This window comes from Canis lupus, chromosome 32, assembly GCF_003254725.2.
Source record: "Canis lupus dingo isolate Sandy chromosome 32, ASM325472v2, whole genome shotgun sequence".
NCBI classification, from domain to species: domain Eukaryota; kingdom Metazoa; phylum Chordata; class Mammalia; order Carnivora; family Canidae; genus Canis; species Canis lupus.
The window spans coordinates 33,320,499-33,345,000 of NC_064274.1; the positions used below are offsets into that span (position 1 = coordinate 33,320,499).

At 35.6% G+C, this 24,502-nt stretch overlaps 1 protein-coding gene across 24 annotated transcripts in view; it reads right to left on the minus strand.

Annotated features, from left to right (window-relative positions):
* CAMK2D (calcium/calmodulin dependent protein kinase II delta) overlaps positions 1 to 24,502 on the minus strand; it is a 301,972-nt gene that overhangs the window by 60,473 nt on the left and 216,997 nt on the right. For all 24 annotated transcript variants that reach the window (XM_025465971.3, XM_025465973.3, XM_025465990.3 and 21 more), the window contains exons 7-8: positions 16,479 to 16,581; positions 8,669 to 8,752 (exon numbers count right to left, since the gene is read on the minus strand). In XM_025465971.3, coding sequence (XP_025321756.1) covers positions 8,669 to 8,752; positions 16,479 to 16,581 — 187 coding nt within the window. The remainder of the gene's footprint in view (positions 1 to 8,668; positions 8,753 to 16,478; positions 16,582 to 24,502) is intronic.

A 24,502-nucleotide genomic window follows, 5' to 3' on the forward strand; every position in this document is an offset into this window, starting at 1 on the left:
GGGATTCGATCCCGGATCTCCAGGATCGCGCCCCGGGCCAAAGGCAGGCGCCAAACCGCTGCGCCACCCAGGGATCCCAAAAATGGCTTTTAAACAATGGTTTAATCACTTTAGATTTTGATAGCCTGCTTCAGGAAGTTCCAGTTCAAAAGCAGATTCTTAATTCATGTGAATCACAACCAGAGTAGAACAATTTAAACAACAATTTATTTAAACATCCTTAAATAAAAATCTAACAAAGCATTAAAAGCGAGACTGAAAATTATTTTACTATACTGGAGTTAAAAAAGGAGACCATGAAAAAAACTTCAATACATTAAACCTCATCTTCACAACATAAAAAAATATTTTTCCACCTTTCACTATATTATAATCTAATGTACACTTTTAAAAATTATTTTTATATCATTTTTATTATCTGATGTAATAGATACATCTAATGATGATGATGATGATGGGTGTCTGTGTTTGCGTTCCTAGAACACAGGCAGAGGTAAGACTATTTCTAAGTTTTTTTTTTAACCCTCCCTTTAATTACTCCCTTTAATTTAGGGAGCAAAGAAAAAAAATTGGCCTTGTAATGGCAATAGTCTATATTAATTTTTAATTAGGAATTTTTCTTTTTTTAAAGATTTTATTTATTTATTCATGAGAGACACAGAGAGAGGGAGGCAGAGACATAGGCAGAAGGAGAAGCAGGCTCCATGCAGGGAGTCTGATGTGGGACTCAATCCTGGGACTGCAAGATCACACCCTGAGCCACCCAGGCGTCCCTAATTAGGCATTTTGCTAATAAATATCTGAGGTAGGCTGTTATGAAATTATAAAACAGACTCCCAACAGAGTCATTTAGCATTCTGGACCTAGGTTACTTTGCAAGCCTGGCCTGCCTCTGAGGCTTTGTCCTTTTGCATTACATCCATAGTTCTACTGGCTAACACTTGATGTGGCATGTCTCTGCGAAGGGGAAGGCTCACTGGTTGAGTTCCTCCCAAATTGGCAGCCACTATATAGATAAATGACCACAATTTAATTGTTTGAGGAGTTTCTACCAAAAGAACTACTTTCACTAAAACAACTATACAAATACAGAAGATTTTAAAACACTCAGGCCAGAAGATTTCAAGACGAAAACTACATGGGCACTAAGGAGACTGATGATTAATTATTGTCAGTACCTATTTAAATAAATATTGCTTTGTTAGCTTAATTTGATTTGCTCATTAGATTGGCATCTGAAGCCTTCCTGAATGATATACTTTTGGCATTCTACTTTCTGAAAGCTTTAATTACAAGAGTCATGATATAATAATAAGTTTTATCATAGGTTACATTTTTTGAGCAGCTAGATGTGCTTTAGTGCATTACCTCATTTACTCCCTATACAAAGCTGTGCGGTAATGTTATTGTCTCCATTATACAGATGAGGAAATGGAATTTGAGAGTTTGAGTGACTTAACTGTTTTAGCCACAAGCAGGCTTGACAAAGCCAGGTCTTAAAGGTTCGTTGCAGCTACTTTTTCTTTATCTATGAACTTTAAGAGAAATGATCATTTTAAGTTTTAAATTGTTTGTGTTGTCTGATTGAGAGGCCTGGACTCTCAATGGTAAGGTTTCAACTTGGTCCTGGCCTTAAATATTCCTTGTACCCACTTTTTCCTTTAGCTAGGTACCTTGATTATTTTAAAGCTTTTTTATTGTCTATGAGTCTTTGCCCCATTAGTAGGTTCCAATTTACTTTTTTCTTGTAACCTTTTTTTTTTTTAAAGATTTTATTTATTTATTCATGAGACACACACACACACACACAGAGGCAGAAACACAGGCACAGGGAGAAGCAGGCTCCATGCAGGGAGCCCGATGTGGGACTCGATCCCAGAACTCCAGGATCACGCCCTGGGCCAAAGGCAGGTGTCAAACCACTGAACCTCCCAGAGATCCCCTTTTTCTTGTAACCTTAATTTATAATCCTAACATATTACCTTTTTCTCCTAGGTCAGAGGGAAAAAATGAAAAAAAATGTTTTTTTTTTCTTTCCCTATAACTGAAACAGCAAAAATTTTAAAAGTCAATCAAAATCTTCACTTCCTTTTTTTTTTTTTTTTTTTTTTTCTTCAAGAACACTTCAGGGGTGATGCCACAACCTCTAAAGTTTGGATTTTTCTCACAATGTTAGTGCCCTTTGATGATCTCTACCTAGATATTTCATTAGGGGTTACAAAATAATGATACTGTTATTCTATTATACCTTCTTTAGTCTAAGAACAATGTACTTCATCATTATTTGGTTATTCTATCTTATAATTCATACAGGAAAGGCAAAGTAACAGAATTTTTCCCTTTTATTAGTTTTCAAAATAACATATTCGTTCCCTATTAACTAATCTAACTCAAAAGTTAAAATTGCTGTTGTATTTTATCATCATGAATGCATGGATTTAAACTTATTTGATGTGTTTTAATCCATTACTGTTATTTTTCTCACTTATGCTCTAATTGTCCCATGTTTAACCAAAAGAAGCCTCTCCAAGTTGGCTCTTGAGTCCTGTTAATACCTAGGTAGATCATCAAAGGCCATTAGCATCATTAGAACACCCAACCTTTGGAGGTTATATCATCATCCCTGAAGTGTTCTTGCTCCCTCCAAAAGTCTGTAGCCTTTAACAGTTTTCTTTTTTCTTTCTTTCCTGCTATAACAAGATCCACCTCTATCATCTTGTGCTTTTTCCTGATCCATACTTGCAATCAGCCACTTCTACAAGGAATCCTGGTTTCTTAGGTCGTAAACACTATGTAGAACCAATATCAGGTACTCCATAGGGATGTTCCATGGGAACTACAGATTTCTTCAACAAATAGAGAAATGGGAAGGGGAATGAGGAGAGGGAGAGAGAAAGAAGCAGGAACTACAAATTAAAAGAGACTTAAGAGATCAAACTAATAAATTGTGAGATAAGAGGGAAAATTAAAAAAAAATCCTTAAATGTTTGATGGTTTTAAGTAGTTATTATTATTTTAAATTTTGAAATATTGCTATTATTATTTTTTTAGTTTTGATATTATTGTCATTCTTTTAAAAGAACCCTTTTCTTTTAGAGATATACATTACAGTATGTATAAATATATTGATATTATGTTTGGATTTGACTAAAATAATCTTGGGGGGATCCCTGGGTGGCGCAGTGGTTTGGGACCTGCCTTTGGCCCAGGGCGCGATCCTGGAGACCTGGGATCGAATCCCACGTCGGCCTCCCGGTGCATGGAGCCTGCTTCTCCCTCTGCCTGTGTCTCTGCCTCTCTCTCTCTCTGTGTGTGACTATCATAAATAAATTTAAAAAAATAAAGTTAAAAAAATAAAATAAAATAATCTTGGGGATGAGGAATGAATAGGGTAGTATAGATGAAATAAGATTAGCCAAGAGTTCATTCTGTATATTTCTGTATGCTTTAAAATTTCTAAAACAGAAAGTTAAAAACTATTTTGACACAGTTTCATATAACATTTAAAAGTGGATAAAACTAGTTTTAACTGTCATATGTGCATATTTGTGCTTGAGTGGTGCCAGAGATATGTGATTAATAAGAGTTGAGAAGCACTGATTACTGATTAGGTAAAAAGATTACATTATCAAGAACATTCAAAAATGATTTTAATAAAAGCTAGAGTTAGAAACATGATTAAACCTATAATCACATTAATGATTAAAACATTTTAATGAGTGCTCTAATGGAAGGAGAAAAAAGCAATGTTGAGAAACTTTGAAAAGTCAGTGGGAAGTTAACAGAACAATCTAACAAGACATCCACTTAATACTCTCAGTAAATAAAGGACACACTATGAGTGGAGTTTGGAAATGCATAATTAACTATATGAGGAATAAGTATGGCTCTCTTTTATATTGTAATATCTTATGCAAAAAAAATCATACAATTCAAATAGGAAAAGTGTTTAACTCTGACCTACAGGGCCAATGATGGGTAGGACAAAGATCTAGAAGAAGGTCTAAGTCAGTAATATAGGAAGTTAGTCTTCAGATGATAGAAATTATGCCATATAGTAGGGGTGGCAAACTGGCAGTTCTTCCAACATCAGGCAGAAATGAATGCCTGAGTTTGCAGTGTGCATTGGGGAGAGTGGTAATCAGGGGAGAGCATGTGTCCATTATCTGACAGGCACAGTTGCTATTTAAGGACAAAAGCATCTTGTTATTAGTTCTTTTGCTTACTTTAGAGGGGCTAGAAACTGATAGTTTTACAAGTAATCTCTTGATAACAAATTATAAAGATAATAAATGTCAACACCTCCCAAAGTGAAAGGTCCGCCAATCTGGCCAAGACATCTATAAACCAACCTGTTTACAACCTCTGCTGTATGGTGTAAGAATCCTAAAATTTGCTGCCCTAAGGAAATTTGCAACTCCTAGGGTAATGCTGTTCAATGTTGGTGTGTATTAGGATAACCCAGTAAGCTTGATAAAATGCAAATTCTTGAGCCTCACCACAGAGAATCTTATTAAGTGATCCTCCAGTGCATCCCAGGAAGCTAAAATTTTGATTAGCACTCAGGTCACTTTGAAGCATGGGTCCATGGTCCACAGTTTGTAAATCATCAAGTTAGGGAAACCATAAATATTTTCTTAAAATCTAAGACCAGAGCAAGAAAATATTGGTAGAGGCTATAGTTGTGAGTAAAGCTCCATGGGTAGAAGACTAATGAGAATGTGGGTCATAAATGATGAAGACACAGAGACTTGTAATTGTGAAGTATACGTGTGATGGCCAAGTGTAAGGTAATCATAGAACTGGTAATCATAAGCAACAAATGTTGCCCAGTGTAAGGTAAGCATAGCAACAAATTTTACAGTAGGCTTGAGATTTCAAAACTGTCAATACTTTCTTTAAAAAGTGCTTGATGCTGACTTATCTCAGCTGAAATACATAAACAACCCCATAATCTCTAAGGAGAATGAGAACTGTTAGCAGATATATACTCTAAGGTCCAGTAATGACACAAATATTGAAGCTACAGTGTCCATGCAAGAAAAGAATATTTTCCATAATATTCCAAAGGCTCATCAGGTCATGATCATTCTGTGCTAGTCACTAATTTATTACCACTCATAATTGTTCTGATATCTAATTCAGTTAGAGACGTAGTTAAGACCAGGATATGTGTGTGTGTGTGTGTGTGTGTGTGTGTTGGATATGTTTAGATGGGCTTACATTTTTTGAATCAAGATGTAGAAGCAAGTTCTGTTAAAATCCAGTGATTCAGTGACATCTATAAACAACATCTGCTCATTCCATTGGTGAATTATGGAAACAGCTATATATGCAAGAAAGCCATCAAAATCAATTGGTTAATGGTACAAAACAGGGGTATATTCTTGCTTCATTAATGTCTATTATTTGATTTCTAGTAATGGACTAGTTACTTTAAAAGACTGAGTACAGATCAGACTACACTCTGTATGAGGTCTCGAAAACAAGGTAATGGTAGTAAGTACTTGAAATTTCTTATGTACCAGTTTTTGCATATTTCTAATAAAAATAATGTGCAGACTTCTTTTAGCCATTATACTAATAGTGTGCCTCACTCTGCTCCATGTCAACTGCTAAACAGATAATCTGCTGTAGTGAGTACTCACAGCTTAATTCACAGATTAGCTGCCATTCTGCTAAATGTCTTATTTTGCATTTGTTATCTGTGTAGTGTCATTTCCTACTATACTACGCAACGTCTAACCTTGAAAAAAGTATTCACTAGATTAGAGCCAGTGCTGATGGATGGCTAAAAAAGAGTTTCTCTCAAGATTGCCATAGCCTAAAGGTAATCAAATGATGTGTACATTACCTTGGTGGTTCTTAAATGGGAATGAGAAATGGTGGATCATCTTAGAAATAAAGAGAATTTAATGTAACTTCCATGTTACCTGAGTGAAATGAAAATAAAATAAAATGGTAAAACAACATTTCAAACTCACTCACTGCAGTGATCCAGAATGTAACAAAAGGCAGAAGATTTTATTATGATGTTTATGGAAGGTGGGGGGTCACTTCCCCCAAATATGTGATATTGGAATATCTAAGACAATTCTGTGGTTACCTTTGTGATCCCAAATACATTTCAAGGCACACTATTTTTAAAAATGTCACAATCTCTAAGGAAAATGGGAACTGTTAGGAAATATGGTCTAAATGGAGCATGGCTTGTCACAAAGGGATTTGGCTGTTTATAGAAAATTGTGGACAGAAAACAAAGGTAAGGATAGACTGAATAAAGTGAGGGTCGTCAGTTAAGCATCTGACTCTTGGTTTTGGCTCAGGTCATGATCTCATGGTCCTGAGCCGATGTCAGGCTCAGTGTGGAGACTGCTTGAGATTTTCCTTTTCTCTCTGCCTCTACCCCTGCTTTCTCTCTCTCTCTCTCTCTCTAAATAACTAACTAACTGAGCACAAAGTGAAAGGTGGCTCTGCCCATGGGAAAACTGAGGTTGAAATTTGTGAGATACCCTATGGCTCTAAGTTTCTAGAGTTATTATGAGATCTGTATGTGTGAATATATGTCTGCAGGTATACATGTACTATCTATCTACTACTTACTTACAGTTCTTAAGAATGGCATATAGCTTAGACAATAAGGAGGCAAGTAACTCTTCACCCATATTTTTTCCTTCTTCCAGCCAAGAGAGAGCTTCTACCCTGTAAGTTACCTCACATTTTACAGATGTGAAATCCTATTATTATAAAATATACATTATAAAAGGTTAGCTATACAAACAATACACCCAAACAAAAAATCCAGAAGCCAATTAGACTCAAATTTACCAAAGTAATATTAAAATTGAGTGTAGTATATTTAGTGAGTGTAAGACAGTGAGTCTAAACTCTGATGATGTCATAGATATTAAAAATGCAGCTGCCTATACTCAGTTCAGACCCACTAAAGCAGAAGACCCACTCAACCACTTCGCACACTGCCTCCTGCCTGTGAAGCAGGTGGGAGAGAGGAGGAGAAAGAGAGAAAGAAGAAAGGATGAAGAATAAAGGAGTTGGGAGGAGGTTAGAGGTAAAGTCTAATGAAGGCAACAAAGAAGCCTCTCAGTGCCTTGCCTCAGCTACTGACCAGTCTCTACCACACTAGCCTGCTGGTGTTTGGGGTCTGAGTGTAGCACACCAGCTACACTCCCCTCAATTGTATCCTCCATAAAACCCATCTATGTCTGCCTGTCTCTCAACACACTCTGCTACTTTTTAAATTCATCAGCAAAGAGAGGTCTGTGATGAGAGCTGATCATTGCAAGGGAAATATGTGAGTTATTTGCCATTAGCATTTAGATTTCAAGAAGGACATTCTGTGACAATGTTCTAACCCAAAGGCATAGAGTTCATGCTTAGAAGATATTCTCAGGCAGGCAGGAAGACGACATAGCTTGGGGTACACATAAAACATTACCCTTTAATTAATCCAACTTTTAGAGTAATAGCTGTTTGCATTTTAAATTTCTTTACAAACTATAAAATGCTTTTATTTGACCTCCATACAACTCTATGAGGGCAATATTTTCCTGTTTGACAGGTAAAGAAACCAACTCAGAGATACTAGAGATAGGGTTAGTAGGTGCAAAGCAAAGATCTGAATGCAGGCATTATGACTCCAGATACAGTGCTCCTCCCATAACTGCTTTCCTAGGAGTGGAGGTAAGTCTAAAGGCCCAGGATGCATTCAGTTTAAGATCAAACACCAAGTTGCTATTGCTAATAGGATAAAGCTGACAAGAAATATAGTGTGGTTACTGATAGGTTAGGGATAACTATTACTATGAAGTAGTGGTAATAAATTATTATTTTTTCACTAGAGCCAAATCTAAAAAGTTATTTTCGGAATCAAAAAAGTTTTCATTTTTGTTATCAACTCTTTCCGGGCTTACTGACAAACACCAAAGGCAATGGAGTCTGTTTGCAGCACACTAAAGCCAAACTATTTATAGACTTGTAGCGATGGCTGTTTCAGGAACCTAGAGGACTAGTTTGTGTCAGTAACACCAGTTGAAAAATATTTCAGTGCATCCTATAGTATCCCTTTTATTTCGGGTTTTCACCTATTTGCTGTATATGTTAACATAGAGAAATTCCATTTAAAAACTGGTGGGAATCCTCCACATTAAGTGTCTTTGAGCCTGCACAGGATTCTCATTTGATTGGAGTTGGTTGCTAAAGGCCTAATTCTGAGTTCAGTCCATAGGACAGACCAGTTTCAGCCTTTTCCAAGATCCACTTTTTCTCTCTTAATCCCTGCCAACCAAACATGTTGTGCAAACATGGCATCTGTTATAAGGACTGCCTGAATGAGGTGGCAGGACAACAGTATAAATGCATGGCCACTAGTGGAGATGCTCTGTGTCCCTGGTCTCAGTGGTTTCTGATACTGGAAGCACTAACATTGTCTGGGAACTTGCTAAAATTATAGATGCTCCCACTCTAGACCTCCTTAATCAGATGCAGTAATCTGTGCTTTAACCAGCCTTCCATGTGACCTGTTGTAGGCTGAAGTTTGAGAACTACTATTCTAAGCTGATTCTAGTGAGCATCAACTTCAAATTTAAAAAATACTATTTTTAATTATACTGGTATACTGCAAAATTTGCAAGGAAATATGATTCCTTACCACATGCCCACATATCCACTGGCTTTCCATAAGGATCTTTACGTAAAACTTCTGGAGAAAGATATCCGGGTGTGCCAGCAAAACCTAAGAAAAAAAGGTTAATGAGTCAGAGTTCATTTGACAAAACCAAGAAACAGGAAACTAAGGAAGAAAATATTTTTGGGGATTTTTGATCTGATGATATGCTTGTCAAGAGAAAATCAGGCCTAAAATAATGTACACTAGTTTCTCTCTATTGCAGTATCACACTAACCTGCTTTGTAGCTAATTAGAAAAAAAATGCATTTTTTCCCAGATATGAATGTTATTCTATTGTACCATACAGTCAGAATTTTTACTTAAGTCTACTTGGTTAGTTCTTATTCTCACTTACTTATGCAAGATTTGAAAATAAACCTTTGAAGGGGATCAGAACATACCACCCCAAAATATGTCACTGTGGCATAGTGATTATTTTTAGCTGAAGGCAACTGAGAATCAGCAGATGTATGACAGGCTCTTTAATCTTCTCCTTTTTACCTAAAAGTAGGGCATAAATTCTTGTGAAAAGGTGCCCTCCCTGTACCAGGAAGAAGGGAAAATTCCTGGCACAGGAGTTGGTGCCAAGATGGATCTATACAAACCAACCTTACTAAAATAACCTTGATCTTCCATTAGTGTCCTTATAGGTTTCCTTGTTATTTCCCCACAATTTAATACCCCCAGCCCTAACTCCTTTTCTCTTTGTCTTGTCAAATCGCCACATTTTATCACTCTTTGTTAAAACGGGACAAGAGCTTCTAAGGCTGGCCTTTCTTTAGGTCTTCATTAATTTTCTAGAAAGGCCCCTGTGTGTATGTAAGAGTTAAAATATTAACATCAAAAGCACTGTATGCTTTTCTTCTGTTCATCAGTCTTTTGTCAGTTCAACTCACAGGCCCGAGCCACAGACCTAAGAGGGGAAAGAAAAAGTCTTTTCTTTCCTATATCTGAAAAGAAATAGGGAGAAATTTGAAGATAGGGTTAGAACTTCGTAAGAAATGATAGTTAACATGATACCGATATAATTTTGAGACACACCTATAAAACAAAAGGACAAAAAAACTAGATCCTAAGTAAATATTTTTCAAAGTGAGGTAGTCTATGGGGTGGTAATGGGGCTGAGTATTTGAAGAATTCACCAGGAGAAGAAATAAACCCTAAATATATCAAAGAGATCACTGTGTTCTAATAAATAGTCAGTGCGTACTTAAAACTGTCAACTAAAGAGAAGACTCAGGAACATCTGTATGAATCACTATTGAACAAGTATCAACTAGAATTTTAAGAGAGAGATGTGGTAAGAAAAAGAAAATGGTAAAATAAAAGTGGAACAAAAGTTTCACTATTGTATAAATCAATGTAAAGCATACTTTCTGATAAAGTATGCTTAAATAATAATCAATTTAGAGTTAGGACCTAGAGTGACATTTTTCTTATTTCTAAAAATAATAGCTTTCAAATAAAAATAGCTACTTTTAAAAAGATCCAAAATAACTATTTGCAAGTTTTATTTAAAGATACCCCCAAAATTGGAACCATTTCTTTAAAGGGATACGTAATCAGGAATTCCTCTGACCACAAATCACTGGAGAAGCTCATCATATATTTACTAGGATTGAAAGGGCTCAAGAAAGGAGCCTTTTCTTCCTATTTTCAAATTTATTAAGTACAAACAATGTGCAAAAAGGTATAAAAACAAGTGTGTGTGTGTTTGTGTGTGTCTGTGTGTGCAGAGAGAGAGAGAGAGAGAGAGAAAGTAGCATGGTTATTCCTCTGAACAAAATTACCTTAGAAAACGAGGCAAAGGATTGTGGATTTTATCCCTTCTACCCTTTTATTACTTTTCCTTTCCTTTCTTGTGGAGGAAGATGGAGTGGACAATGAGAAGGGATTCCAAAAAAAGACGCCTGTAAAGTAGTTTAAGCTTCACATGGACCATAGTGGATCCACCTCTATTCTTAAACTTTACTTAAAAGGAGCATTTGCCTCACAGGTGTGAGGTGAAAGAATTCCTGAGTAATCACGGTGGTTCCATTACCAAAGTTTGAAGATTACATCAAGGAGTGATGTGGAGTCAGCTAATTCCAAGGCAGGGATGGGCATAAGAGTCCTAAAGAGCTACTGGGTATGCCTCATCTGCTCTTATTCCAATGATCCCTTTCCAACTCCTCCCAAGATGAGACACAAAGGAACCCAATGAGAAACCAATGCCAAACTCCAGATTAAAGACCAAGTTCCTAGCCTACATTTTAAGACCCTGTATTACCTGGTTTCCCTTCATTCAACCAACATGATTTCTTTCTACTCTTGAGCATTTGACCTTATTAATCTTTTTAAGGTCTCTTGAAACAAATTTCTCATTCTTGCCATTGATGTTATTTTTTCTGTTCCTTAAAACCTCAATTTCTACTTTTACCTTTTCTTTAACAGAGAGTGGACTCTAAATTATTTCCATCTTAGAGATCTCCTTAGCTAACTACAATTCTCAGTGGTCCTTCCTCACTCTGAATTTCTACCACCCTTTTATATACAATCTATAACCTCCTACCTAGAATTAGTAAACTTTAATATAGGTATTAAATTTCTTAGAAGAATATATTTCCTAGAGGAGGAAATGTTAATGATACTTCATCTAGGTATAAAGATAAAGAAGAATTCATTAAGTGACTAAGAAATGAAAAGATAATTTTAAATGTAAATTATTACAAACCTTTTCTGGAGACTAAAATGTTAAGAAAACACCATCATGTTCATTCTTATTTAATATAATTATCATTTGAGCATCAGTGGGGTCCTTAGTCCTAAGACTATTGAAGCATATTTTAAATATATAAACATAAAAGAACTGTGTACTGTGCAATGTGTTCTCATGAATACCAAAATACTTAGGGTAAGACAGGAAAAGCCTTTTTTAGCAGGAGATTACTCATAAGAATCTCATTTATCATGATATATGCTATTAGCTGGGAAATTATGAGAGCTTGCCTTCTCTAGAGGTAGTATGTGCTTCTTAATCCGAAAAACCAAAAGGAATATCAGAACAGACCAAAATCAAAACATAATTACTTACTGTTGGGAATCCAAATAATTATAATGGGTATTCATTGCATTTTAAAAACACCAATATTTTTTTATATTTTATTTAAATTCAATTTGTCAACATATAACACTCAGTGCTCATCTCATCATGTGCCCTCCTTAATGCCCATCACCCAGTTACCCCAACCCCCCATCCACCTCCCCTTCTGAAACTCTTTGTTTGTTTTCCAGAGTTAGGAGTCTCTTATGGTTTGTCTTTCTCTTTAATTTTTCCCCACTCAGCTTCCCCCCTTCCCTTATGGACCCTTTCACTATTTCTTATATTCCACATATAAGTGAAACTATATGATAATTGTCTTTCTCTGACTTATTTCACTCAGCATAATACCCTCCAGTTTCATCCATGTCGAAGTAAATGGTAGGTATTCATTCTTTCTGATGGCTGAGTAATATTCTGTGAGAGTGTGTGTGTGTGTGTGTGTGTGTGAGCGTGTGTGTGTATATCACACCTTCTTTATCCATTCATCTGTCAAAGGACATCATGGCTCCTTCCACAGTTTGGCTATTGTGGGCATTGCTGCTGTGAACACTGAGGTGCAGGTGTCCCATCATTTCACTATCTCTGCATCTTTGGGGTAAATACCCAATAGTGAAATCATAAAACCCTCATTATTTTTAAAGAGACATAGTATTAATCAAGCAAAACAATTTTTCTATGAAGCAAGATGGTTATTCTTTTTTCTTAGCAGCAAAAAGGAACTAGAAATATACTGCAAATAGCACTTCTAATCCCACAGGAGAAATGGGCTATATTTGGATATTTCTCTTTGGTAAATTTTCTAGCCATCTTAAAACAAGTGTAATGATACAGGGTGTTACTTCTAGCTTTTTGGCTAGTAATCAAATAGAACAGGGCTAGGAAGACAGACAAAATTATCATGAGAAAAAGAAACATTAAGACTTACAAATGAGAATTAAAAAACACAATAAACAGCTTCTATAAGCTTTGTGTAGTTTTATTTTTCTTATCTGTAGTAGACTTCTTATATTTATTATAATAAAATTGAGCAAAAGCCTGAAATTCTGGCATTACACAAAATGAAAAAAGAGTTCTGCTCTTGTCTTAAAATTAAAATAACTTATTTTATTAAAAATAAAAAGGTTCCCCTCCCTATCACTGATAATACATTTTAAAAGATAAAATTAATCAGTCAAGGGGAATGGGCCTTAAGGAGAGCACTTGATGTAATTGAGCACTGAGTGTTACATGCAATTGATGAATCACTTAACTCTACCCCTGAAACTAATAATATACTATATGTTAACTAACTTTAATATTTTGAAGATTTATTATTTATTCATGAGAGACACAGAGAGAGAGAGGCAGAGACACAAGCAGAGGGAGAAGCAGGCTCCATGCAGGGAGCCCGATGTGGGACTCGATCCCAGGACTCCAGGATCATGCCCTGGGCCAAAGACAGGCGCCAAACCGCTGAGCCACCCAGGGATCCCCACTACTTTAATTTAAATTAAAAAATAATCAGTCAAATACATGACACTATTATGGTAGATAATACTGAATAAAAATCAAACCAAGTCATTCATACTAAAACAGGTATTTACTTTAAAATCTGTGATATATCTGGTAGTACACCCAGAAGATATATAGTTTACCACATGCCTCCTTTTCCTCAGGTGGGTTACCATGAGGATTCACTTGCATAGAATAAGCTGAAAAGAAGCTAAAGAAGAAAAGAAAAAGAAAAACTTGTGCATTCTCTTAAGCTTATAAAGTGATTTTTCTACATTTTTTGAAATGATGAATTTTCTTAGGACTTCTAATGCACCTCCTAAAAATCATTATTCTAATAGGGATCTTAGTAAGAACATAAGGGTTATAATATCACACTGAAAAAGAAATGGGGATTTTATTCTAATCTGTCATTCTTTCTCTGGAATCAAATCACTTTTAGAAATAAATGATTGCAATGTGAAATGTGTGTACACTTTTATTTAAATGCTATTGCCAAAAAAATAAAAAATAAAAATAAATTAAAAAAATAAATGCTATTGCTTTTGCTAATTTGATATTGGGTTTTTTACTGATTGATTTGCTCAACAAGTTTCACTGAACAGGCAAAGAACTGTGACATTGTGCTTCATGCCAAGATGGTTTTGAAAACGTATTCAACATCTTTCGTAGCCCAGGGAATACCTATGGATTCATAATGGTCTTGCGAAGAAGTGTTTATTATCACTGCTTACAAAGAGGACATGTACTCACAGAGTTAAAGTGACTTGCCCAATACTATATATCTATTAAGAATCAGACCCAGGATATGAGCTTGGGTATTCTAATTCAAAAAGCAGAATTTTTTTTTCTACTACACACAATCCTGCCCTCAAACAGCTTGTGATCTAAAACAGGAGATAAAACACAGAGCTCAAAAACAGGGGAGATTTAAGGTGCTCAATTATATCAGTCTTCTAAGTATGAAGCCAAGTTGCCGATGTTAATTTGCAGCATTAGCTGCAAAGCTTGTCTTGTTCCTAACATCTTATCATCACCTTACACCCAGTTCTGGCAATTATATCCCTAGCCTAAATCCCTGTTTTAGTGTCCTGCTTCATACCCTGAATTTTGTGAAGCAGATGAGACTAGATGTGACTAGAGTTCAACCTCTGGGTCTTTGATTTCTTCTACACAGACCTCCTTAGAGCTCAGAGTCACTGTCTGTTCTGCAAGTTATCTGGAATTTGCTTGCTCTTGTACTCCTTGGCTCAAGCTGTCATCATGCATAATTTGAACTACTGTATTAGCCTAACTGGTTCCCTGCCTTGAGAGTAAGTATCCTTAACACACTCTCCACATTGTTACCCACAAAATCATTATATAACAAACCTAATTATGTCCTTCCCTACTTAAAATTTTTCACAGGATTCTTGAAACTTCTAGGATAAAAGCCAAATCCTTCCAAAGCACACAAAATCCTTTCCCACCTAATTATCTACCATTTATCCCAGTATACTTTATACTTTAGCTATATCAAACTTCTTGTTATTCCTTAAATAGAAACACGTTTCACGCCTCTGAGATTTTGCATGTGCTGATCCTTCTGTCTGGCCTTCATCTCCTTACATGTTAGTGAACAAACTCTCATTTACCCATTAGGGAAACAAGCACTATCCCAATCACCAAAACTTTCCCCAGAGGCAGAATTTCATACTTCTTCTCTTGTGTTCCAGAGCACCTTCACATGTGCCTCTGTTAAGATGCTCCCACATTGCACAGTAAATAGTCATTGTCAGCATCTTGAGGGGCAGACCTCCTGCTTAATATAAGCATCCCCTTTAATTACTCTGCCCATCTCTGTGATAGCCTGTTACTTACTGGGGGACTCCAACTTCAAGTCACCATATACTCTTTATCTCTGTCAACCGTGCTCTTACCCAGGATACAAAGATGCCTCTGAACCTCCAATTTACAGTACTTATTCTAAGCCCTAACTTCTTTCAGTTTGCAATTAATATGAACAAGCTTACTCATATGTCAAAATATGACAAACCAAATGCCAAGTTTGGAGATACTTAATTCATTTGGTGGGTAAAGAGAGACTTAATGTAAGCAGTGGTATTAAGCTTAGGAGGAATCATGGACAAGGCCAACAGTAAGATACTACTGAGATAGGACAGGAAGCAGAAAATGAGGTCCTAAATTAAGCTGCCTATAGACAAGATGGGAGAAGGCTGTCACATCATCCAGGCTCATTTACTAGCTGGGACAGATTAGAGACAATGGTGAACCCTGGGGACTCTGTGCACACCTTAAATTTAGGCAAACAAAGAAAGTCTTTGCATATAAAATGAAATGAGTAATTATATTTTGGGTGCTTTTTCTATTTGCAGTTGTTGTTCACAGGAAAAGCAATCAGAAACAAAGAGCATTTAAAAAACGATCTAACCTCAATACACTGAAAGTCAAAAAAGAAGTAAGATCGAGGCTTGAGGAGAGGTTATATTTTGGGAGATTACACGAAGAAAAATGGGTCAGTACTGGGAAATGGCAAAAACAGAGGCAAACACACACACAAAACCAGTGAATAAAATAACCTAACAGGATAAATACTGAGACAATACACAAGCCTGGTTAGAAATGCTCTAATTTAAACTTAGAGTTAATTTTTTCCTTCATTGTAAAGAAACAGAAATTTCATCATACAGAAATTTCAAAATTATCAGAATTTTAGAGCAGAAACCAGCAGTTTGAAGAAATAGAAGATAATTAAGATGAACACACACATATAAACACTATTATATTTTTAAAACTTTAATTTGTTAACCACAAAATATGTGGAAATATTATATTTCCTGAGTATCTACTATTTACACAGCAGTTTTTGGCATCCGGTAAGGTTCTATGTAAACAATCACTTTTCTCCCAAATAAAAAGTGACCTTCTAACATTGCAAACCTCCCTATTAATTCTTAGTGTAAGAACTATTTTCTCACTCATTTTTTTAAGGAAAAGTCTACATATTACTACTCTTGTATTAATATTTTCTCTTAAATTATTTCTAGATAATATATACCTTTTAATGTCAGTAAAATTAAGTGCCTATAAAGGTCTAATATCTTCAGTTTAGTCAGGTTGTTGTTAGAAGGAACATTTCTGTCTTATTTTGGCTGGGAAGTGGGTTATGATCAGGCAGAAGAGAATGAACAGCATGAAATAGAGAGAGGCCCTACTCACCAAACCACGCCTGCTGGTCTCCTTGAACTTCTATGGCTAAGCCAAAGTCTGCCAGTTTCACAGCTGCTCCCTTGGATTTGCTAGCTAAAAGCAAATTCTCAGGCTTTATTTAGAAAGAAAAAATAGAGACTGAAGTGAGAACCTATTTTAAGAGACTACTCAAAACTAACAACATTTTGTAAGATTGGGGCGGGGGGGGGGGGGGGAGTCATGCACTGTCCTCTCTCCTGGAGACTGTCATTCCTAAATCCCAGGGAAAATATGGTTAGAAAAATGATTACAAATTATCATGTGTACAGGCTTCAGACAGATGCATAAAAGTATTGGAGAGATACTGGGAAGAAGAAAGAATACACTTGGGGAGAGATCAAATGAACGGAAGCACCTGTCTTGACCTGCTCACATGCTTCCAAGGGCTGGTGAGGTCCAGACTTGGCCATGGACATTGACTTAGAAGCCTAATAGAGCACAGACATTTTCAGCAGAAGGAAACTTGGCAAAATGATAACAAGAGTTGGACCAATCTACAGACATTTGGCAAATGAAACTGTGCAAATTAAATCCTAGTTGACTTCAAGAGTTTGGACCCAAATGTAGTGATTTTGATTTCTCAATGTTTCCAAACAATTTCTGTACAAATTTTGGAGTCTTATTCTGAATTATGTAATAATTGCTGTCTTTAAGAATCTGTTTATTCTTAAAGGCAGTAAGACTGTACTACTATTTGCCAAATGTTATAGTTAGCTTTTTTCCTTATAAGCCAGTTTTTAAAAACATAATTTATATGCCTACAAAGTGTGATTCAAAGCATTCCTTATACATTTGTTCTCATATCTTGGAATACTATAAGAAAGATACATTTTTATTTTCTTGGTTATTTATCATTATTCAAGGACTGACAATTCAGTCTTGGAATAAGGCTGTGTTTATATCACTGTTTCCCAACCAGGCCATCGAGACACACTGGAACTTTGAAAATAGGCACCAGAGCAAAGTCTTGAATTTCCCTGATCCACCTCTGTGAATTTTAGCCTTAATTAAGGGAGAAGACCATCAGAAAGAGGAGGCTGAGTAATACATACAGTGAAGTCTACCATCCCCAGGTATCTGGTATCTGGTATATAGCTGGATTGGTACATTCATATGTGGGAGAGTAGTTCAACATCTTCTTCCACTGGGTAAACCCCAGCAAATTTAGAGGTGTGCCTCAGACTGAAAAAAGTTGGGAAATAATGGAATCTACAAGTGCCAAAACAATTGTCTGGAAATTTAAATATTCAGGTCATTCAAATTGGTTCTGCTTATGTGTTGGCAAACTAATTCAATATTTTTTGGCATGAAATAGCTACTTTTTTTCTTACTGAATTAAGCAATTCAGTTGGTTGTTTTGACCTTGCATAAACACAGCCTAAACCAATATCTAATTTATTAATTAAGCCAGCCATGCAAATTAGCAAAGACTCATAACCAGAACTTGAAAAAATTAGGTTAAGTCTATAAGAAATAAGAGTATAGGCAAGTAAGTTTTAATCAAGTACCATACTTCTTCAGGCTATTGCTGTTCACTGCCATCAGATTCATCACTATTATGACAATTGGTAACTGTAAGGAAAACTTTGTAATTTCTTAGGGCTGATAGGGTTTTTAAATTATCTCAACACTAAGTACATGATAATTTGGACACTGGGATGAAGATGTCTCAAGAATATGAAAGATCTCCATGCTGAAATAACTTTTAGTAAAAACTTAACATTCAAAATTACTTGGAACTCTAGTTATCTATTAATGTAATACAGTACCTAACCATATTATGTTACTAATACTTGACATTTTATTCTCACAACTAAAATTTGTAGCCTACTACATTCATGCATTTTCTAATTTAATCACAAAGTGATTTGAAGCTATTAATTTATGAAATAAATGACTTGGAAAAAAAACCACTCGAACTGTAAGCAATAGTTTAATTCTTTGTAACCTTCACATTCAAAAGCACTGAGATATCTGAGATCTCTGCTAACACACATCTGTCCTATTTTGTCAACCACAGATTCATTCAAGGAAAGAGTTCCAATCCCTTTAGAAGTCAATCATTTTAGGTCTTTTAAATCAAGTGGTACTGAAGGTTCTTGAGCAAATGCCAGTGCCAACAGTGAATAAACTTTTAAAATATTTAATGTGTTTTTATTCTTATCACTAGATCAAATAAGTTTCTGCACAGTGCTGTGTGCATTATGCCCTTACACACCAAGTATCTGCCAATTCAGAAGAAATGTAACACCTTAGAGTTTTATCATGCATGGCCTCTGAATGACTTGGACAAATATTCATACCTAGAGATGACCTAGAAGACCTCTCTATGGGGCCTTGTGAGTCATCCAGGGAAATAATCCCTCTGGATCAGTGTTTTACCTTATACCCATGAAGACTGTTCAGCTGCAGTTATGTACAGGAAAAGGCAGGGTTCTTTCAAGGTTATTGTGTAGATTTAAAAATTAACAGCACTAAAATGGCTTCATGTTTTTACATATTTTTAAGCAAACCTAAAATATAGAATTATGGAATGTAAACTGAAAAATTAAGATGTTTACTGACTTTATTAAAGGATTATTTGCTTTATAAAATGTTTCATCACAAGATTGTTTCTAATGGCCAGCTGCAAGGAAACATTAGAAATAGCACACAATTTTGATTTATATACGACCCTTTGGAATATATTCAAAATTTGAATTATCCTATTATATTTTACCACTTATATAGTATCCAACTTAAATTTGTGTTGCACTATGAAAGCTCATTGGCATGTAGGTTAGTTCAAATTTTGAACACCTATAGAAAAGAAGATAATTTGTGACTGTATTTAACAAAAGCTGAAATAGTAGAATCTTTCAGCTAATTAGTGGCTGCTTCCTTAAAAAGGATCACCGCTATTATCTGCTACTATTCAAGTATTTTTATTTTCTAAAGCAAATGAGAAAGGTAAAATCAGAAACAATGCTCTTCCAGTGTACAGCTGAACATGAGAGAAATTGGCAACACAATGCTCTAGGAAAAAGATGGAGAGATAGGTTTATGTCCTGGGACTGACTGTTATTAACTGTTATTGACTATGGGTAACTCATAGACTCTTGGAGCGAATTAGTTCCTTCATCTCTCAAACAAACATGTATTTCATCACAGTATACATAAAAGTATAAAATCTCACTGGATTTTATCATAAGAGCTCTGTACTCTGTATGGAACAATATACACATTAGTGATTATTACACTCCAGTGCAGCTGGCCATGTCTATGTGCACGATACAGAATATTCACAATGAATGTTCATAACTCGAGGGATGTCTATATTCTTAAATTTAACTCAGTCTATTATGCTAATCTTTATGTATTGAGATTATCTCTAAATTCCTATAATGAATCACTTTTTAGGTTGGCTTTTAAATAGATTCTACTGACATTCTCACACACAGGTTCCTTCCCCACCCAATTGCTTTCTAATGATGCAGGATTTTCCATGACATCTGGTCTTAGTGTCAACAACCATTTATAGCATATCAGCTGTAATGAGCAGCAACTGTTGGCAAGTTTTGTTCTGTACTTCCATATGGATGCAAAGGCAACATCTTTCATTGTGATTTGAGATTTTCTGGAATCTGTTCAAATATCTCAAAGTACCTAGGAAACTTGCTGGGTCACTTTTAGGGACTGGAACTGACTTGGGAGATAAAATAACTCAAACCCCTCAATCTCCAAATGAAGTAGGGAGATCCAAAAAAGATGGAGGATTTTGAAGCCAGATTTCTTGATTTCTTCTTTTAAAGATGTAATACTGAGGAAACTCATCCAATGGCATAAAAATGGGTCATTTTCAAAGATAGTTCACTCAGTAGATGGTTGCAAAAGAATATGAAATACTTAAAAGTATTTATTACCCATATCCAAATCAAACAAGAGGGGAAACTTATGAAACACGAGCCATAGTTTCAATCTTCTCAAAAGTCTCCCAAACACATGAGAATTCTTAGTGTGATCTTTATTAAGTAACTGATTTGGCAAAGGTGATGATCATCTTCAGCATTCGTCATATCACAGATTTATCCATGTACATATGTGATCATCTAGCCAACAAAACTCAAACATTACAAATTTTTATGTGTAGTGAAATGTGTTTTACTTTATAGTTTTTCTTCTTGAATATCATAAAATAGCTAGTTATTAATTTTATTCCTATTAATTAATTTTTTTAAAAATTTATGATAGGCACACAGTGAGAGAGAGAGAGGCAGAGACACAGGCAGAGGGAGAAGCAGGCTCCATGCACTGGGAGCCCGACGTGGGACTCGATCCCGGGTCTCCAGGATCGCGCCCTGGGCCAAAGGCAGGCGCCAAACTGCTGCGCCACCCAGGGATCCCCTATTAATTAATTCTTAAGTTTCTCTGGATATTACTTTTTAAGAGTTGAAATTATCTAGTATTAATTTTTTCAACATAAAGTTAAGCATTCTGTGCTTTGTTGTGTTTTTAGTCACTTTTCCTTTGCCAAAGAACGTGTGAACGAAGCTCCTAGAAATAATCTAAGTCAAAGTTTGCATGGATTGAAAAGCTTGAATATCAAGCTCCTCGTGCACATGGTAGAAGCTCTTCTGAATACACAGTACAAGTGACTTTTGCTTTTATTTTTATATGGAATGAATACTTGAATTTATGCACTTAGCACAGGGAGCTGATGCACTGTGCTGTAAGTCTGGTTGGGAAGAATGACTTCTACCACTATGCATATATGGGTAAGTTCTTAAGAATCATCTGTTCTCCATTACTATTTTTTTTATTGACTTCTACACTATTAGCACATAGACTGAAATCAGCAGAGTGGAGTACAACCACAGTGGGACTGACAATTACCTAACTGTTTCTCTAAGGCCTGACACACAGCAGTCAGGTTCAATAAACAAACACAATAATGATCAATGAATTATGGAATTTATCACTTACATAGTTTGTGTCTAAAACACCTAGACATACATTATACATAGTTCTTTAAACTTTTATCTAAGTATACTTCTGAGAGAAGTGGAATAATCGCAATTTTATGATTATTCAAAGTGTAGATTCACAATTTGATTTATGTACTACTAAAGAGGATTTACTGAATGCATGTCGTATTCCCCTAGAAAATTAATTTTTCTTTTCTGATCTTAAATTTTATTCCTCTAAAATAGTCTTTAAACTCCTCCATCTCCAAAATTATCATCTCCATCAAAATCTATTCTCCTTCCCTCTTGCTGCCCTCTCCCTTCCATTCATCTCTCCCTCTCTCTCTCTCATAACCATCCATTGATCTAATGACTTTTCCATTAAATAAAATTGTTTTTCAGGAGAGTTAGAATAAAAAAAAAAGCAGCATTCTCTGCTGAGGCAATTTACAGGTGTTGGTATGTGACTAAAAGGTTATTGTATGTATGAAGCTTCCTATTCATCTAGATGCTGTTCATAAAGTAGTTTGGTAACCATTTCTGATGAACCTTGAAGAAATCTTACTATATTGTGTGAAATATGTTATATGATAAAGCAGAACTGTCTTCTTTGACTAACTTCTGTTACTGGATTTACACAAATTGTATTCTTCAGGCTGTTAAATGAAAGAACACATCTGATTTGATATCCTCTATTTCCCATGACCTCAAGAGTTGTCACTTTTTAAGGCAATCTCTCTTTCACCTAATATATTTTTGGATGAAGTATTCATCTAACATCTTTCCTTATTTCTGTGAGGAACTGCATTGATACATATTTTAAAATGATCTATAATTCAGTGGCCTGTAGATTTTGTCCACACAAGGTTTATGCTTCTTTTGCTCTGTAATTTATGTCACAGCTCTGACAGTGCCTCAGTAGGTGCTCAAGTTATGTTTGAAGAATGTTTGTTCCTTTCTTTTTATACCTGAATTTTCAATGATTAGTTCACAAACACTCAACACTGAGTTACAGTAATTTACTCTTTATAAACAATCTATTTTTAGGCAGTCCAGACTGATTATCTTGATGTGGCCTAAATCAAATGTGGCAAATGAATTTCGTTCTTTTCTATGTCTCATTTTCCAAAGGCTGTGACCAATGCCACTTTACTGATTTCCTAAATAAGAAATTTTTACTTTGGACACCAATCTATAACAGATGTGTTGCCTCTCAACTCCATATTATATCTTAAGTATAACTTAAACTTAATCTCTTTCCTAATGATACAGATTTTGTACAGCTCTGGAAGATCCATAAGCAGGATCATTTTAATCATTTGACTCACTAAACTTAGAACCATTTCCCAATTCTTAATGTTGCTGGCAAAATTACTTTCTCATTGTTTGACCTAATTTTTGGCCTCTATAAAGTTTTCAATTTATCCAATTAATGAATTGAGAAGTGGTTAACAATTAAGTGTGCAGACTCTGGAACCAAAATGCTTGGACACAAATCATAACTTACTAGCTGAGCGACCATGAACAAGTTCATTCATCCATGGTTGCTAAATCCCTCCTCATGCAACAAGGGGGAGAGATCAAAGTGCCTTCCTCATAAAGCTATTGTTAAGATTCATATGATAACACAGTACAGGGTACATGGTAACTGCCTGATAAATGGCAGCTATAATCATTTTTATTACTAACATCCTGTCTTGATCCAAATCCTCCCAAAGACAAGAGTCATATTCCTGAACTATAGTACTATAATTATGTCACCACTGCTAGATACTCCTTAATACTGCTTGGATCTGACACTGGATGCACCTTAGACGGAAGGTTTGTGTATCCACTACATACTGTCTGGTTGTGACTGATGTGCTTCCTTAATGCTAATATCCCACCACACGGAGCCTTCTCCTATTGTCTGTTTCTGGGACATCCTCCAATTGTCTGCTATGCCTCAGCCTTGTCTCTAGGTTCTTATAATTTTCCATCTGGTGGATTCTACTGCCTAATAAGCTCCCAAGAGTGGCAGTTACTCAAATAATGATCTTAAAGCTATCACTGTCTCAAAGAGTGATACTTATCCTCTTTATTCAATATTAATTAACATAAACAAAAGTCTATGTTATTTAATAACGCCTTTTATTTTTTTTAAGATTTTATTTATTTATTCATGAGAGACACAGAGAGAGAGGCAGAGACACAGGCAGAGGGAGAAGCAGGCTCCATACAGGGAGCCCGATGTGGGACTTGATCCCTGGACTCCAGGATCATGCCCTGAGCCGAAGGCAGGCACTCAACCGCTGAGCCACCCAGGTGTCCCAGTAAAGCCTTTTATATAATAAATGTGCTTCTGATTGAACTTCCTGCATTCCTAAATTGAAAGTATATGTCACAGGTATTTACTAGGTATAAAGTCCTATATTAGAGACTGTGAAGTAATACAGTATTATAGGTAGGTATTGTATAGTTATACAGCTATTGTTCTAGCAGAGGCTTACAAATTGTACAACATTCATATGCTTGTAGGTGCATTTAATAATGATAAAGAACATAATGTTTTCTGTGTTTTTCTCACTGATATGCATAAATTAAACTGTGCATCAAACATTTGTATTATATATAAATTAATGTATGAATCAAGATATGAAACTAAATATATGACCTAAGAATAATAGGGGCAAATTTTTTTTTAATAGGGGCAAATTTTTGTTTAAAGCTTGGTAATAAGAAATTTTTCCAATCTTTTTCATTTTAATACACTGGTGAATATGCTATTATAAGTAGTATACTTATCAAATAAAGTACATGTGTGGGTATAAAGAAACATACCACAAAGCCAGGGATTTAGCACCCTCCGGGTGTGTGTAAATTATCTCTAACATACTCTCTTAGTATGTTATGAAATGGCCTACTGAAACATACACCAAAAACTAGACTCAAGTCTATTCCAGTCAGCAATTTGAGAGAAACCAAGAGAATTATAAAAATCTTAACAAGCTCTACCCAAAGTTCATCCCCATCCTCTCCTAAAATCAGAATAAGGATAGAGAACAAAAATAC